The sequence below is a fragment of the Petaurus breviceps genome, unplaced genomic scaffold (genome assembly GCF_028583685.1).
Source record: "Petaurus breviceps papuanus isolate PSGF00001 unplaced genomic scaffold, PetGlider_PUasm1.0 186, whole genome shotgun sequence".
Classification (NCBI taxonomy): Eukaryota; Metazoa; Chordata; class Mammalia; order Diprotodontia; family Petauridae; genus Petaurus; species Petaurus breviceps.
Window position 1 is genome coordinate 44,945,743 of NW_027185798.1, and position 17,009 is coordinate 44,962,751.

At 39.8% G+C, this 17,009-nt stretch overlaps 1 protein-coding gene across 1 annotated transcript in view; it reads right to left on the reverse strand.

Moving 5' to 3' along the window:
• Positions 1–8,062: 8,062 nt before the first annotated feature.
• The window catches only part of RAP1A (RAP1A, member of RAS oncogene family), an 88,035-nt gene continuing 79,088 nt past the window's right edge, over positions 8,063–17,009 (reverse strand). Inside the window, exons 7-8 of the mRNA XM_069089282.1 lie at positions 13,353–13,467; positions 8,063–8,773 (exon numbers count right to left, since the gene is read on the reverse strand). Coding sequence (XP_068945383.1) covers positions 13,381–13,467 — 87 coding nt within the window. The 3' untranslated portion in view covers positions 8,063–8,773; positions 13,353–13,380. The remainder of the gene's footprint in view (positions 8,774–13,352; positions 13,468–17,009) is intronic.

Genomic DNA, 17,009 nt, shown 5'->3' on the forward strand with positions numbered 1-17,009 from the left:
AGCTCATGGAATTTTCCTGTTTCTATGATGCCGTCTTGGCTCTGACCCCTGGCAGAGGGTTTTAGTAGATGTCCGAACACTTGAAGGCCCCATCACTTCTGCATCATACCTCTGTGCTAGATTTGTGATGTTTCCCAAACCCACCTAATTCCTCTGTCTAGGGGACCTGACAAAATTGCTTGCTTCTCCTTCTTTTGGTATTATCCTTTGCATAGTGATAAGAACTAGACTTAGGACTTCACTGGTAAAGGGATTTTCCAGGTGAAGAAACTCCCTCTACCACTGCAGGTCTGTATTTTATCTGTACAGCAGTGGAAAGCTGCCCAGAGCCCTGAGAGGCTATGGAACTTGTCTGGGCACACATAGTCAGGCTCAGAAGAGGAACTTGAACCCAGACCTTCTTGACTTTGAGGCCAACCTTCTGTCCTTTCTACCATGATGTTTCCTCACTTTAAGTTTGGAAAGCATTTCACATATATAGGGTGGTCCGAAAGTCTTTGTGAAGTTTTAGGCATTAATAGTTAAAAATTGCATTCAGACTTTTGGGATACCACATTATTAGCCCTATTAACCACATACATACCTATGAGGTAGGAAGTTCAAATAGGATTATCCTCCTTTCACTGATGAGGGAACTAACGCTCAGAGAATTTGAGTGACTTATTCATGAGCGCACAGCTAGGAAGTATCAGAGACAGCATTGGAACTCAGTTCTTCCTTAGGGTAACTCTGGCCCTCTATTCACTATCTCAAGGTGCCTTAAAAGTGTTTGACGAAATTCCGCGTGGAAGATGAATTAGATTAGTGTTGCTTGGCCCCAGAGGATGAGGACCTAACAGATGTTTCTTGAATGTTAGTCACTGAACTAGGAGCAAAGGGTGGAAGTTACCTAGACAAGTTTTAGGCTCAATGAGGCTTGATGAGAAAAACTTGCTAACAATTAAAGCTATCCCAGAAAGAAGGGGATTAGGGTGCCTCAGAAGTGATTGGCTCCCCATGCCTGGAGGCTGGATGACCACTTGTTGGGGTTCTCCTGCAGGGATTGGTGCCACTAGATGACTACTGAGGTCTCTGAGACTGAAACTGAGTTGCCCCAAAGCTAACCTTTCCTACAGCCTTGCACAGCATTTAGTTGGAAGAGCTTCATTAGCATAACAACAGTAGAGCTGGCAGGAGACAACAGGTGGGTAGCTTCCTTTTGCCCCTAAACTAGGCCAAAGGAAGTCTGAATGATGGGGTTTTGGTGGGAATGCTGGCACTTACCCAAAGGAGATGGAGGGAGGGAAGCTTTTTCATTAGCTTCCTCAAACTCAATAAGGTAGCCTGACCCTGGGGAGGCAGTCAAAGACCCCACTCACAGAGGGGCTGCTGCCAGTGACACAAGCCTGCCAGAGAGATGTGCAATGGAGGTAGGAGTGGAGTAAGACCTGTCAAATCAATATGGAGAGAGACTGTTGGGCATTAGGGGCAAAGAGTTCTCTAATTTAGCCACAGCAGCCCCCTTCAGTGACAAAGGATGCATTGCATGCATATCCCTCCTTTTCCCTTTCTCCAAACTGGGCTTCCTGTTGAGACCCTTTTAACCGGGTTCCTTAATGATCAGCAGTTTGAAAGGAAGGGGGAAACAGGGAAGAGACGTTTTAAAAAGGAAGGACTCAGAGAAGAAGGCAGAGGGAGGGTCAGGAAGTCACTTCCACTTTCCCAATGATCTGTCTTAGCTATTCTATAAGGCCCTTGGGTAGGCAGAGACCTTTCCTTATTCTGCTGGTATAGAAAATTCCCTAGGCTTAAAAAACAAAAACTAAAAACAACTGATCAAAACAAGACAGTCATAGTACTGCTTAAAACGGGAAGGTTTATTAAGGGCTCCCCCGAGGAGAGCAGCAGCCAAGCTCCTGCCTCTTAAGAAAAGCAATTAGCACAAGATTCATGTCACACCTTGAGCCCCCAATCACCACAGGAAGCATCTTCTTGACAAGCCCAGAGACTGCACATCTTCCATTCTATTTTAAAAGTGACTGTCAGTGTCTGCAAGAACCCATGTTGCCTTCCTAGAAAACCAAGCAGTTAGAGAGTCCCAGTTCAGCGACCAGCTGCTTAAGATAGAAAGGAAAATAACCAAACTTCTTGGACTAGACAATATTTATGCCCAAGATGGGATAACTGGAGAAAGGCTTCAACATCAATGGGGTTCTATATTCAGTTTCCAAGAATAATTTGCCTTCTTTACATTTAGGGAGGATACGTCTTAAAAAAGCTTGGTTAGGCCACCTCACAAAGACTACATTCATTTCCCTCCCTGCAAGAGGGGGCCTTAACCAGACCCTGGCCAAACACTCTAGCCACCCTGACCTTTAAGACTGAGGCTGTTAATGAGAGAGGAACTGTTTTGAAATGAGACACACCTTGGAAGGAGTATGACAAGGCTAACTTACAACCCTAATTAATGCAAATTCTACCCCTCTAAGAACTTGCCAATTTTTCTCCCTGTAACTCTAGTTTTGTCATAGACACCAGCTTATCAGAGCATTTGATCTGACCTGCTTTCTCATGTTCCTCTAAGTAGAGGAGGCATCATGGGGCAGTGGGAAGACTAGTTGTGTGACCTTGGGCAAGTCACAATCTCTGGTCTTTTTTCCATTATCTATAAGATGAGGGCGATAGACCAGAATAAAGTCCATTCCAGTTCTAAAAGTGCATGATTCTATGATTCCTGGCTCTGTAATAGGTTACAAAGGAAAACATTGTGAGTTTTTTTTGCCTTGTTCCATTCCCTCACCCCCAGATGTAAGCCCATAACAGGAATCACTGTCTAAATAGGCAAGGGATAACAAAAGGAGGGGGAAAAAAATAGCCATATGAATATTTACTACAAACTTTGAAGGAACCAATCTCACCGAAGACTGGACTTTCTAAATTGCTTTTATACTCAAAGGGGCTATAGTTGGCCTTTTTTTGTTTTTGTATCCCCGGGGCTTAGCACAGTGCCCGACACATAGTAGGCATTCAATAAATGTTTAATAATTGATTAAAAGGATAACAAGCTAATAAGCAGTATGAAAAAAAAGAAACTATGAGTGTTTGGATGTCACCTCACCCAGAAGAATTCTATCTTCAGATACCAAAAGGGCTGGAGAATACGACTGCTGAGCCATTGTTATTGATCACAGAGAAATCAGAGGGTGCTGAAGTACTAAAGGGCAAATGTTGCAATTTCAAAAAATTAAAAAAGGGACCAGTGAGCTTGACTTTGCTTGCAAATTCTAAGACATAGAGTAATTAAAATATTAATAAATAGGGAAGGGAAAGTGGCAAAGAGAACCAGTATGGTTTCATCAGGGGCAGGTCAACCATGTTTTATTTCTCTTTCCTCTTTTTTAAATAGATATTGATTAATTTTGCTAATTATTTTCTCCCCCCCCCCCTTTTAAAGGCATGGCAATTGGGGTCAAGTGAGTCACACAGCTAGCAAGTGTTAAGTGTCTGAGGCCAGATCTGAACTCAGATCCTCCTTACTCCAGGGCCTGTGTTCTACTCACTGCACCACCTAGCCACCCCCTCTCCCCCTTTCTTAAAAAAAGAAAATGTTATGAGAGATGGTTTTCTGGGAGGGAGGGATGAAGATACAGGGGAAATTTAGGCAATCTCAAAATAAAAGATATCAACAAAAATTTTTTTTAAAATAAAGAACTGGTGAAAAGGTCAAACTCAAAGAATAATCATTAGTGATTTAACATCAGCTCAAAAGCTCATTATCAGTGGAGCGCTTCAGAGACCTGTTTGGTTGGTTTGCTATTTAATAATTTTATCAATGATTTAGATAAAGGTATAGAAGGAATATTTATCAAGTCTATAGGTGACACAAATCTGGTAACAATCGCTAACACCTTTGGATGAGCAGGATCCAAAAAAGATTCTGAACTCAAATCGGGTTTCAGACACTTACTAGTTGTATGACTCTGGGCAAGACAATCAACCTCTACCTTAGTTCTGCCATCTGTAAAAGGGGTATAATAATAGCACCTACCTTCTAGGGTTGTCGTAAGGATGAAATGAATTACAAAGCCTATGTGCCTGGCACATAGCAAGCCCTCTATAAATGTTAACTATTATTACTTCCACTAGGTGGCATAGTAGATAGAGTGCTGGGCCTGGAGTCAGAAAGACCCATCTTGCTGAATTCATATCTGGCCTCAGCCACTTACTAGTTGTAGGCAAGTCACTTAACCCTGCTTGCCTCAGTTTCCTCATTTGTAAAATAAGAAGGAAATGGCAAACAACTCCAGTATCTCTGCCAAGAAAACCCCAAGTGGGGTCACAAAGAGTCAGACACGACTGAAAACAACTCAGCAACAAATTATTATTATTATACAATAAAACATTTGGACAAATCTATTAAGATTAAATTCAGTAGGGTTAAATGTTAACTGCTTACATTTTGGGTTAAAATAATCAATTTCACTGTTACAAGGTCAGAGAGACAAATCAGTCATTTATCTTGAAAAAGATCTGGCAGTTTTATGGACCACTCACGTTCAACAAGTCAACAGTGCGATATGACAGTCAAAAAAGCTAATGGAACCTTGGGCTGCATTCAGAGAGGTAGCGCTTCTAGGAAGGAGTTGAGCCATAGTGTGGTCTGCCCTGGTCAGAATGACTACTAGAGCTCGGTGTCCTATTCTAGGCACTACTGTTTGGAAGTGTGACTGGAGAAAATGGGGATTTTTAAATTGAAGACGACTTACAAGGGACATGGTCGCTGTCTTTGGATACTGCAAGGGCCATCACGTGGGTTGGCTCTGAGGGCAAAAGTGGGAATGATGGCTCTAAGTTCAGAGAGGCAGATCTAGGCTTGATCAGGAAAAGCCTCCTAATAATTAGAGTTATTCCAAAGCAGAATAAGCTGCCTTAGTAAGCAGTCAGCTCCCTCTTTTTGGATGTCTTCAAACAGGCTGAATTAACACAAGTTGGGCACATTCCAGTGGATGGATTCAATGACCTGAGGCTCCTTCTAACTCTGAAATTCTGCGATTCTACTCCACCCAGTAGTGACAGAGCAGGCTTTGGGATCCAGGGGACCTGAGCTCTGGTCTGCAGATAGCTCCTTCAAACATGTTTTCTCACAAGCTCTGATGGGCCCATGTTTACTCAATCTGGTGCTGATATGCTTCCATTTCTTTATAAATGGGAGGCAAGTTCATGGATCTAGCTCATTTTTTGTGTGTAATTAGATTATAAAGGAGGAAGACTGAATATTTCTTGATATTCTCTAACATCCACAGGCATCAGAATTGCTACTAAATTTAGTTTCTTTGAAGTCCTTTCATTTGAATTCCTATTGAAGTATTAACTAATGCTGAAGCCCCCTCTAGTGGAGCCTCCCGTGCTTACCTAGTAAGAATCATAAAGCTGAAAGGTCCATCTAGGTCACCTAGTCCAAGTTGGGAGGGACCTCAGAGACCACGCGGTCCAAACTCCTAACTTCACAGATAAGTTTTAAAAGGAGGTTGGAGGTTAAGTGACTAAGTCACACAGCTAGAAAGTATCAGAGGCAAGATCTGAATGTAGGTCTTGCATTTTAATGCTCTATGTTCCTACAACTTTTATCTTTCTAGAACAGTTTCTTCAGCAGAAACTATCATGCTTACTTCACATGATCACTGCTCTCTGCACCTTGCCATCATCTTTCCTGTAATCTCAGAAGGTTCAGGGTTGAGGGTCCTAAGACGCCATTTGGCTTACTCCATAGCTGAACTAGAATGCCTTCTACACTATCCCTGAGCAGTCATTCAGCCTTTGCTTCAAGGCCTTCTGAGAACCTATTAAACAGGGAAGTCCATTCTCTATTTTTGTTTGGAAATTTCCCCCTTTAACTAGTTTAAATCTGCCCCTTTTGTAAATCTGCCCATTATTCCCAGCTCTGCCCTCTGAGGTCAGTCTTCCCCATGACTACCTTCAAACATCTGACAGAACTCTCTCCTGTTTCCCCTGAATCTTTTCTTCTCCAAGGCTAAACATTCTAAGTTCTTTGGACTTACCTTCCTATGAAATTACCCTGGCTGTACCATCTGGCTCGCCTTTCTCTGGATGGTCTCATACATATCACAGTCTTGTAGAGTCAGGCAGCCAGGGGCACGCATGCACGCACGCACACACACGCACAGGTTCTGCTGGTGCCATGTCTAGGAGCTTACAAGAAAACCTAACTAGTTTAACTTAACAGAAACCTGAATTTTACAGGATAGCCTTTTAGCCCATTTTGTCCACAACTAGATTCTCCCAAAGATGGCACTGAATGTCTCTGACATGAGTATAGGAGTTGCTTATGTTTAGTTCTCAGTATATGTGCCCTTGGCCCCACAAAGGTCCAACTTGTACCTAAAAAGATCACAGAAGATGTGAACCAGGGACCCAACTAATACAAATACAAAATAATACAAATCTGTACAAACCATGTAGCTCACTGAGTGCTTTAAATCCATCAGCTGACACTCTGGGGAGGTGGATAATACAAATATTATGATTCCCTGATTTCCAGCTGAGCTAAGAGGCTCAGGGAGGCTGAGATGTTCCCTGGATCACTGGTGGAGCCAGGGGGTAAAGCCAAACCTCCTACCTTTGAGGTGCCCCTCTTTCCACCCATGATACCCTGTGCTTCCCCAAATGGGCCTACACTAGCACTAGTAGTCAAGCAGGCTGTACCCTCAAATTATATTCTTTTTATTTAGTTACTTCCATATAATTTGGAAGCTCATAGCAACTACACAAAGGCATAGAACAAGGTCATCTCTTAAAAGCTTTACTCATTGACAAGAAGGTTGTTTAAGATTAGTTTTAGATGAAGCCACTGCGTATCCAGAGTCCCTCATAAAAACTATATTCCATCCTAACTTGGAAGAATTACCTACCCCTGCTTTTCCCACTTTCCTTCTTTTGCCCCTCAGCCTAAGACAAATGCATAACTGGGCCAGTGGAAGAAGGGTGCTAGGAAACTAAAGTTTTATTAGGAACTTCTGGGAAAACACCAACATTTCCAAATGCTATCTCTAAGTCACATTTTCTCAGGCTGGTAAGAACTTACTTTTCAAAACTGATTGTTACATCAATTTGGTGATCAGTGAGCTAATCACACACCTAAAAAATACTATTTGTTCTCCAGTAAAATTTCTATTAACAGCTTTCAATAAAATTATAACTAGATCCCTGAGCAATGTTTTAGATTTGCTAGGAGGTCTTCTGCTTAATGTTTGGGGGTGGGGCACAGGTTGTCCTAACCCTACCCCTTGCTCTCACAGAACACCAAGTACAATTCCAACTCCAATATGCTTGGAGCCTACTGTTGTTTCATGGAGAATACACAGGTAATACTGACATAAATTCTTATTGCACCTACTCCCTGAATTTTGCAAAATGGAAAAATATTAGGATGGGGGAAAAAGAAAAAAATTACCTCGATATACATCACACTAAATTTGAAAATTAGCAAATTTCCAAAGGACTGCTTTTCCACCCTAAAAAGTAAGGACAGTTGGCAATATCCATTCTCTGTCTTCTGATCCTGGCCCATTCTCTCTTCCTTTCCCCTGAATAAACTCAAACTGATTACAAAGCAACTTTGAGAAACTCCCCATAACACTTCATTCCTGAGCTCATGACCTATGTATTAACAATAGTAAAAGCAAAGATTCCCCAATGAAATCACAAGCCACATAAAATTAAGGATCATAGTAAAAGTCATACCCTGATATCGTATTAAATTTTTTTTTAACATATAAAAATAATGTACACAGGGATTATTCAATAGAATACAATCTTCAAGATCCAAGGGGATATACAAAATGGTTTAATGTAGCCCAATGTATTTTACTATATATTAGGATTAAATATATTAGAACAGTAAGTCTGAATCTGTTCCTTGAGAAACCATTACTATTAAGGTATAAAATCAACTATTATATAGGTACTGGGCAAGAAGGGGCTATTGCTACATTTCAAACAAATCAATCCATATTTTTAAAAAATCCCTTCTCTGTGGAACAGTAACAAAAACACACAAACCAAATGAAAATGTACTAAAATTTAATCATTCATAAAAGCTGTAATTTAATCTGTGACAGTAAAACACAAGAAGCAATATTAGAGTTGGTTTAGTATATTATATATTTTAGCTTTGAAAGCCATAGAAATCAGTTATCCCAGTTTTTTCCTATAAAAGACCCATTTTTTCCAAAGCATTATGCACAAACAATTTTAATTAGAATATAATGGCAGAATGATATTCCATAATTTTTAAATATAAAATGAAGTCAATGACTCAAAAAAGTTATTTGCTGCAGTGAGTTTGTGGGGAAATGTCATATTCTATATCTATATCGTTATAGATATAAAGTATAATGGTTCAATGTTTTAGTGCTTGATGGGGGAATTATGATAAAAAGGTCAATATGAAATCATTTAATTAGAGTAGCAATATCTAACATTTGAAATGCATCCATGCTCTTTTGTATAATCATATTAGAGTCAAGTATATTTATTTTCACATCTGTTATAACTGCTATTGCAAAGGAGAAATACTATCGTCTTATTTTTCCAAGAGATATACACAGAGCAATTTTTTCTCCAGGGAACTTGTGCAAACAAAGATCTAGATTCTTCACATAATATATAAAACAGGAGAAGCCTCTTCAGGTATGTTGTTAATTAATTAATGTATTTTTTGAAGTCTGGAATGCTGGCACTTTCCAATTAGGCAACAGTTCTTCATTCCTGTAATCTTGAATAGGAACAAAAGAATATGTTAATTTCTTGATACAGAGAACACAAGGTAACCCAACAATGAAACCCAATTGGGGCTGACTACCACTAGAGGGCTCTAAGAACTTAGAACACACAAGACACGTTGCTTTGGTAGAAGCAAGAAAACAGTAAAAGGCAATAAGACTGTTTTAATTTCTCTCCACTATGAGTCCTTTATATGTAAATCAAACACAAAGAACCAGACTGACCTAAAGAGGTCTATAAACAGCTTGTGATTTCAGGGCAGGGATCTTGCTCCCTCTACTCTGCAGGCTGGCACCTTCTCTGAAACTGAAAGCCTTAGGGAACTGCCAGAACACTGAGAAGTTAAGGGACCTGACCAGGGTCACACAGCCAGCAGAAGTGAGGAGCGGAACCTGAACCCAAGGCTTTCTGGATCTGAGGCTAGCTGTGCCCCCTGCACCATGCTGTTCTTATGTTTAGTGCTTCATCTTTATTTTATATCTGATGGCATTATTTGGAGAAAGAAAAAAATATGTTATTCTATACAAACTTCACTTTTATCATTATTATGGAACAGAAGAGAGAAGAGGGATCTTTCCCAGTTAAGGAATCACGCCCAACTGCTAGACTTTTCATGAACAAATTTAAGATTCTGAAAAGTTCTACTGGGAATAATGAGATACGACATTGGTAGGAACATGAGTTCTTCTACCCCCACAGACCTACTCCAAAGGTAACAGGTTAGAAATAAAAACTATAGCAGAGAACCCTTCCAATGATCTGTACAAGCATCCCGCAGCAGGAGGATGATACAGTTGCCCTCATGAAGTCCTTTCTGACCTAGGGTTTCTACAACCAGTGGACAAACAAAAAAAACCCCTTTGTAAACAGTGAAATTCTATTCATTCATGAAACTTTGTGTCTGAATGATAGCATTACACTCTGTATGATGAACAATCAGTTACAGCAAAACACATGACAAATAAAGAGCTTTATGGCTATGATCTGACCTACTACTTCTGTCACCTAACAAGCATCTGTCACGATGTGCCGTGCAGGGTACTGTGCTGAGTGGTATGGGGATAAAGAAAGAACAAAAATGATTCCAGCCCTCAAGGAACTTACATTCTAATGGAAAAGACAACACACACATATAACAGTACAGACAAGGTGTTTTTCTGAGCATTCACTGCAAAGTTAAAGTGTATTAGTAGTAGAGTTTTCAGAGTCAAGGAAGATGTGCCAAAGGATAGGTATCTACTCCCAAAGCTCTGCCCTCAGGCTAAAAATCTTCCCTTAAAAAAAACCAACCCAATCTATGGGATCACAAAAGGCCAGCAGAGGGCTCCTCTTTCAGTAAATTTAAGAGGAAATTATAATCTGCATGAAACAGACTTAAATGGAATTGACTAATCAACTTTAAATCTACAGCCAAAGGTGGAGGGGGCAATATATGTATATCATGTATAAATATATGTATAATATGTACATTATATGCAGGTATATACATGTATGCTATATACATACATGATAATATATATGTATGTATATATAAGAACTGAGGACCCATCCTCAACCTCCAAAAAAAATCCCAAGATGATCACTTTTAAATGATCAATATGTAGTCATTAAGTTATAGTAATATCCAAGCAAGAAAATATCTGCTGACTGTGGTTATCATTCAATTATGTCAATCAAAACCAGCTTAATTCTACTTTCACAACATCTCTTCACTCACACAGCTATCAGCCTAGATCAGGCCCTTATCATTTCTTGCCTAGACACCTGGCTAAGAGTCAGTCCCCCTGTTTCTAATCTGTCCTTCCTTAATCCAGCCTCTACATAGCTTCCAGGTTTGTCTAAACATGTAAACTCCTTCCTCTCTCTCCTGCCATTCAAGAAGTGTCAATGGCTCCTTACTGACTTTAGAATAAAATACAAATTTACCAGCCTGGCATTTAATCAATCAACAAATATCTGTTAAACATGCCAGGCACTATACTAAACACTGAGGCTATTACTGGTGCAAAAAATGAAATAATCTTTACTCAAAACAAGCATGTTCCAGCTCTTCAAAGGCCTACTTACAAGTCTGCTCACTTGTCTTTCTTCCCCTCAAACAAGAACAATTAGGTAACATTTATATATCACCTACTATGTGCCTACTGTGCTAATGTTCTACAAACATCTCATCTGGTCCTCATAATACCCCTGGGAGGTAAATGCTATGATTTCCCCCTATTTTACAGATGAGAAAACAGAGGCAGACAGCCTGAGTGAGTGCCTGAGGCTGCATTTGAGCTTGGAGCTCTGTGCCCTCTGGCACTCCCTAGAGTCCTTGTATTACACAGGTCTAAACATACATCATTATCACATTTGATTCTTGTGTGCTTGGATGGTCATGGACAGCATGCTAGATGTGAAGTTAGAAAGATCAGGGTCCAAACCAAACTCTGACACTTGGTAGCTATTTGACTAGGGAGCTTTCCTGATACCCTTCAGTTACAGCTTGCTTTCTTTTTATACCGCATGTGTTTTATACACACATACACACATACACACACACACACACACACACACACTCTCTCTCTCTCTCTCTCTCGTGTCTGTTTATGTTATATCTCTTAGAATGTAAACTGTCTGAGAGGAGGGACCTTTTTTGCTTTTAATATTTGTGTCACCAGTGCCCAACATATATGCTTAACATTTATACTCAATATTAACTGAAATAACTTTTATTTGTTTTTAATTTATATGAGAGAAGACGGCAGTGTGGAATGAACAGAAGGCCACTGGGAGTCAGAAAGACCTAGCCTCCAGGCCTCTTGGGTCACATGCTGGCTGGCTGTGTGATGCTGGGTAAGTCACTCTGCTTCTCAGTGTCCCAGGAAGCTCTTTAAGATTATCAATGGCCAATCTGAATGGCAGAGGAAGTTTCTACTCTACCAGTGTGGACAGGCCTGTCCAAAAAAATTCAAGTAATATTAACATTAATTCAGAAGAGATGCTGCTTGGAGCCTGAAGCAGGAATCCACTAAAAGCCATATAGCTAAGGCTTTCTGGCTAAATGCTAACTTTCCTAATAAACATGGCTAAGTAGTTACCATCCAGAAGATTTTATTTATTGGCTTTTTCTCCCTCTTATAAGTATCTGTGATTTTTTTTTTCTAGTGTGGATATTCCATTGACATTACTTGAAAACCCTCAACAACTCAGAAGACATATTTTGAGACCTGTTGCAGTCAAAATAATCATTAATCCCTGGATAATTTGGTAATGACACTCTCTAAACTCAATGAGATGGCTTCCCTCTCTTACCTACTTCCTTTAAAAAAGAGAACTACTTCTGCTATTGGAGTTAACTTTTTAGACTTTTAGACAAAAGTTCTTAAACCTTTTTGTGCCATGCACCTCTGGCAGTCTGGTAAAGCTTATAGACCCATTCCCAGAAGAATATTTTTAAATGAATAAAGTACATAGAATTACAGGGGGAAATAATTATACCAAAATAAAATATAAATACCCCTCCTTCCCACCCCCGACCTCCCAACTCATCAAACTCATGGATTCAGGCTGAGAAACTGTTTTAAAAGGTTGTTCAGCACTTAGCACAGTGGCTGGCACATAGTAGGCACTTAATATTTATTGATTCAGGCTTCTAGGGAATCCTGTGTTATTATTTAAATTTAATTTAGTGCAGCATAAAAGGTAATTTGCTAAATGAACCCAAAGTGATCTCAAAGAGTTAGTACAATTCTCCGGAGGCATCAATTTAGTTCCTTTTCACCAAAAAAAGATGAAGCTTAGGTGTTAACTCTCGCCACAACATTATTATAAAAATTTGTTTCCAGGCAGTGGATTTGCTTATAGTATTGATGGTGACAAATAGAATTATTCAGAGAAATGACATAAGCTATTAAATTAAAGAAAACAAGTGGGTTCACAAAACCCAGATTCTAGCTGTGTAGGCAGCCTAAACGTTGCTTCTTCCCAGAGGGCTCCCTTAAATTAGTACATGTCAGAAGTTGTTCAGATGTTCTCAGATAAATTTATTTGAATTGCAGACAAAATAGGCCTAACAAGAGATGATTTGTATAAAAATGTGTTTAATGGTTGGCAATGTGAATGGAAAGGACTTTTCAATGCCTAGGTAGGTAACGTGGCCAATGATAAGGATATCTGGGGATACAGGGTCTCCCCCTGGGGTTCCTTTCCTAACAGTCTATTGCCACTGGTAAAAGCGTCAATTTTGGAGAAAAGAGAACTTGTCTACTTGAAGAATACTTCAATCAAAGCTGCCTATTTTTTCGTGATTCCTGGTAGCTTGTTTCAATCTTGTTTTGTTTTTTTTTTTCTGGGGTACTGCTGCTGTCTCACTTGAATGCTGCTTAATTCTCAGCCTTCCCTCTAGAATAGCAAGAACCTGCCTGAGTCTGGGGGAGATGGGTGAGAGAACCTGATGTTATGGAAATCAGAAAAGACAAGCAACCCTTCACTATGGCAGAAGAATGGGTGCTTACAGGCAGGGCAAAGACAAACATGATACTATTCACCTCTGCCCGCCCATCTACCTGAAAGCCCTGTGATCTTACCTGGCTCAGAGCTGCTGCACGGTGGGGTCTAAAGCAGCAGGCAGGATTTCTTTTTAGGTTTCTTCTTTTCCACTGGTGTTTTTCTATTTATTTGTCTGACCAGGTCATAAAATATCTAAAGGAAAAAAAAATAAAATGGACATTTAGTCAATTAATACTTGGGAATTCATTTCACAAAAAGATATCCCTCTGACACTCCTTCCTTCAAGCCTGTACTTTACATCATTGTTATAAAGGGGGTTGTCTCAGAAAGTGCCAAATCTTTCAGGAGAAACTCAGTGCATACATAGCAAAACTTGTGCTACAGCACAGAATATAATCCTTTGTTCTCAACCAAAGGAGGTGTTGGGAAACTAGGAAATCATTAGACTTAACTAAATGGACTTACTGGAAATTTAACAATTAAGAAACTTTATGCTATGTGGAATCTGTTAATTTTTTAAACTTCTAATGAGGGGCAGCAAAGAGGCACAGAAGGACTACTATTGTTGAACTGTTGTGCTTAAACACCACCTGCAATTTGAAATCTTGTCCAAAAACACTCTTGTGAGCCTAGTTTTCAGGTATTTCTGGTCTGGAACATAGGACTTTATTGTTTGATTTTTATTATAAAAAGCAAATGGGTGATGGGAAACTAGGAAACTATCAGATTAAACAAATTGGACTGAGTTAACTGAATCCAGAAGTCCTGATTTCTCTTTTCATATGTGGAATTTTAAAAATCAGGCCAATACTGTAACCAGCATCTCCTCCTTAATTTCACAAAAGCAAAGATTTTAATTCTAATAGGTTTCAATGCCTCGCCAGGCAGGGTGGCACAGTGTAGAGGGACCAGCCTTGGAGTGAAGGAACACTATGAGCTCAAGTTACATCTCTGACACATATGCTCTGTATAAGTAATTGAACTTTTCACTGTCCTAGGCCAGGGCTTCTTAAACTTTTTTCTCATGACCCCTTTTCGCAGTGTTGGTGCTGCAGGGGCATGACAGCATACACAGTGCAAAGTGAGCTAGCTGTGTGTTCAGAACCAAGGCTGCAGTGAAGTTGCGCAATGTAACATGGGCAAGCACTGCCAGAAACACCTCAGGTTCATTACTTATTTGATTTAGAATTAATTTTTGGTCATTGACCATTCAGAAACTGTTTACAATTCCCACATTTTTCACAGCCCCATATGCACCTAGGCAGCTCTTTAAGGTGATGTGCATAGCAGATGAAGTGTTGCATTAGATGAAGGCTTTTCTCATTAAACTTTCCTAAGGCAATGAAATCACAGGGCCAGTAAAAGAAAAAATCCTCTGTGTGGCACAGAGAGCACAGGCTCTGGTAAGTTCCTGAAGCAGCACAGGCTTCAAGTCTGAGCACAGGAATGGCCTGTTACATCTGCTATCCCAGGGCCAGCAGGGAGAACTTCAGACACACTCATCACGAGGGAAGGGAACTTTTCAGCCACTGAAGTTCAGGGATATCACCTACTAACAGAGAGAGGTGGGCATCAGGAGGATGCACCCACACAGATCAAGTGTTGGATCACTTCATATAGATTTGTACCTGTTTATGAATTCCTCTTAAAAAACAAAACAAATCCAAACAAACCCAAAATTGAGAGAGAACCAATGATCTATCTACTCTGTCCCAGGTGACTTTTAGTCACATTCCCCCTTTAAACACTATTTGTTCCTTTTCTTCAGGGTTTCTTGAACAGAAAAATGACAGGGTAAGAAAGATTATTTTGTTATCTATGTGGAGAATGGACTGGAGAGGTTACAGTTATTTGATTCTTACAACAAGCCGATGAGGTGGGTGACTCATAGCCAGAGAACAAGTAACAAGTTTTGAAGTATCATTTAAAGTTTTTTCTTAAAAAAAAAAAAATTCTTTCTACTTCAGTGCAACAAATGGTCCAGAAAATCCATGAAGCATTACTGGTGGGAAGATGGAGCTGAATGGTCAAATTTAAAATGAGTGCTTTTGGAAGTGTGAAATCACTTGCAAGTATTTAAAGTTCCTTCTTATTGCTAACTGAAAGGATAAAAGGAAGATAGAATTAAAGTTTTACAATTTTTCCTTTATTTCTAAATTGGGATATCAGGATTCTATTGATTATGTCAGCCTTGGGATGAAGCAGTCAGTTCTCCATAAAGGTTAGAGCACTCCTGTTTGTGTAAACTGATACTCATAGCATTAGTGATGCGGACTAAAAAGCAGTTTAAAGGTGTTCTCGAGGTAACTTCAATCTGCTGCCAAAACATCTGTGCAGATAATAAGTGAAATATTATATGAGTATTTGCAATGTTCTTTTTCAGTTTTTAGAAAACCAGGAAGCCTTGAGAGCGCTGGAGAATGATCTAGTGCAGACTCACTCTGTGTCAGATTATTCTAGCCTACTTGTCCAATACAAGCATCACAGATACCAAGGCTCTTTAAGAGTCTAACCATTAGGGTGAATCTTTAATAAACTTTGCTTTTCTTTGGCTAAGAGAAGACTGGAGTCGAATTCATTCAGCAGGACCTAGCATGTTGGTATTTTGGGGTCTCAAGTACCTCTAACTCTATACCTCAACATTTTATGGTAGCCTTATCAGTATTCCTAAGTCCTGCCATGAATATGTTAAGGAAAAGTGACTTGCTCTTCAACAGTAAACACGAGACTCATGAATAATCCCAGGAAAAAATATTTTGGAGGAAAGTGAGGCCCAGTGAAGCAAAATGACACTTCCCAAGTTCTACAAGTTGTACAAGGGAAGTCACTATTTGAAACCAGCTTGTTTCCATTACAAGTTACCTCTTCATCAACACAATAATTTATGCAATTAATGAAAATCCAACATAACTGAAGAAACATCCAAGATTAAGACAAGGAAACCAAGGATCTATAGGTGAAGCATCATGCCTATGTCTGTGTTCATCCCAGAAAACAAACCCAGGTTTCCTGACTCCAAAGCCAAGTCTTTCCTCTACATGCCTCTGCCTCAATGGGACTGTGGTGCCATGTTCTCTGGAGTACAACTGATCCATTTTTCAAAGTCACCATCATCATCAACAAATATGTTCAGAGCATCTATTATGTGTAAAGAACTATGCTAGATGGGGCAGCCAGGTAGCACAGAGAGTAAGAGCACCGGCCCCAGTGTCAGGATGACCTGGGGATAGAATCTGGGCTCAGACACTTAGCACCCACCCAGAAACACCTGGCCGTGTAACCTTGAGCAAGTTACTTAACCCCAATTGCTTAGGGGCGGCCAGGTGGCTCAGCGAGTAAGAGCATTGGTCCCAGAGTCTGGATGACCTGGGAATCGAATCCAGGCTCAGATACTTAGCACCACACCCAGAAATAACTGGCCGTGTAACCTTGAGCAAGTTACTCAACCCCAATTGCTTCAAAAAAAAACAAAAAACTATGCTAGACATAAGGGATACAAAGAAGGGTTAGGCATAAAGCCTATGGGGATTTATAATGTAGTTAGGGATACAAATCTTTTATGTAAATTATACTTTTCTTGAGGACAAAAGTATTCTGTACTTAGTCTTACTTATCTTTGTATTTTATACATGCTTAGTAATTAAAAATGTGTTTATTAAAAAAAAAAAAAGAAAACCGGGAAGCCACACAAATTTGCTATGTATTGAATATGAAGAGCATCAAAGTAAAATACT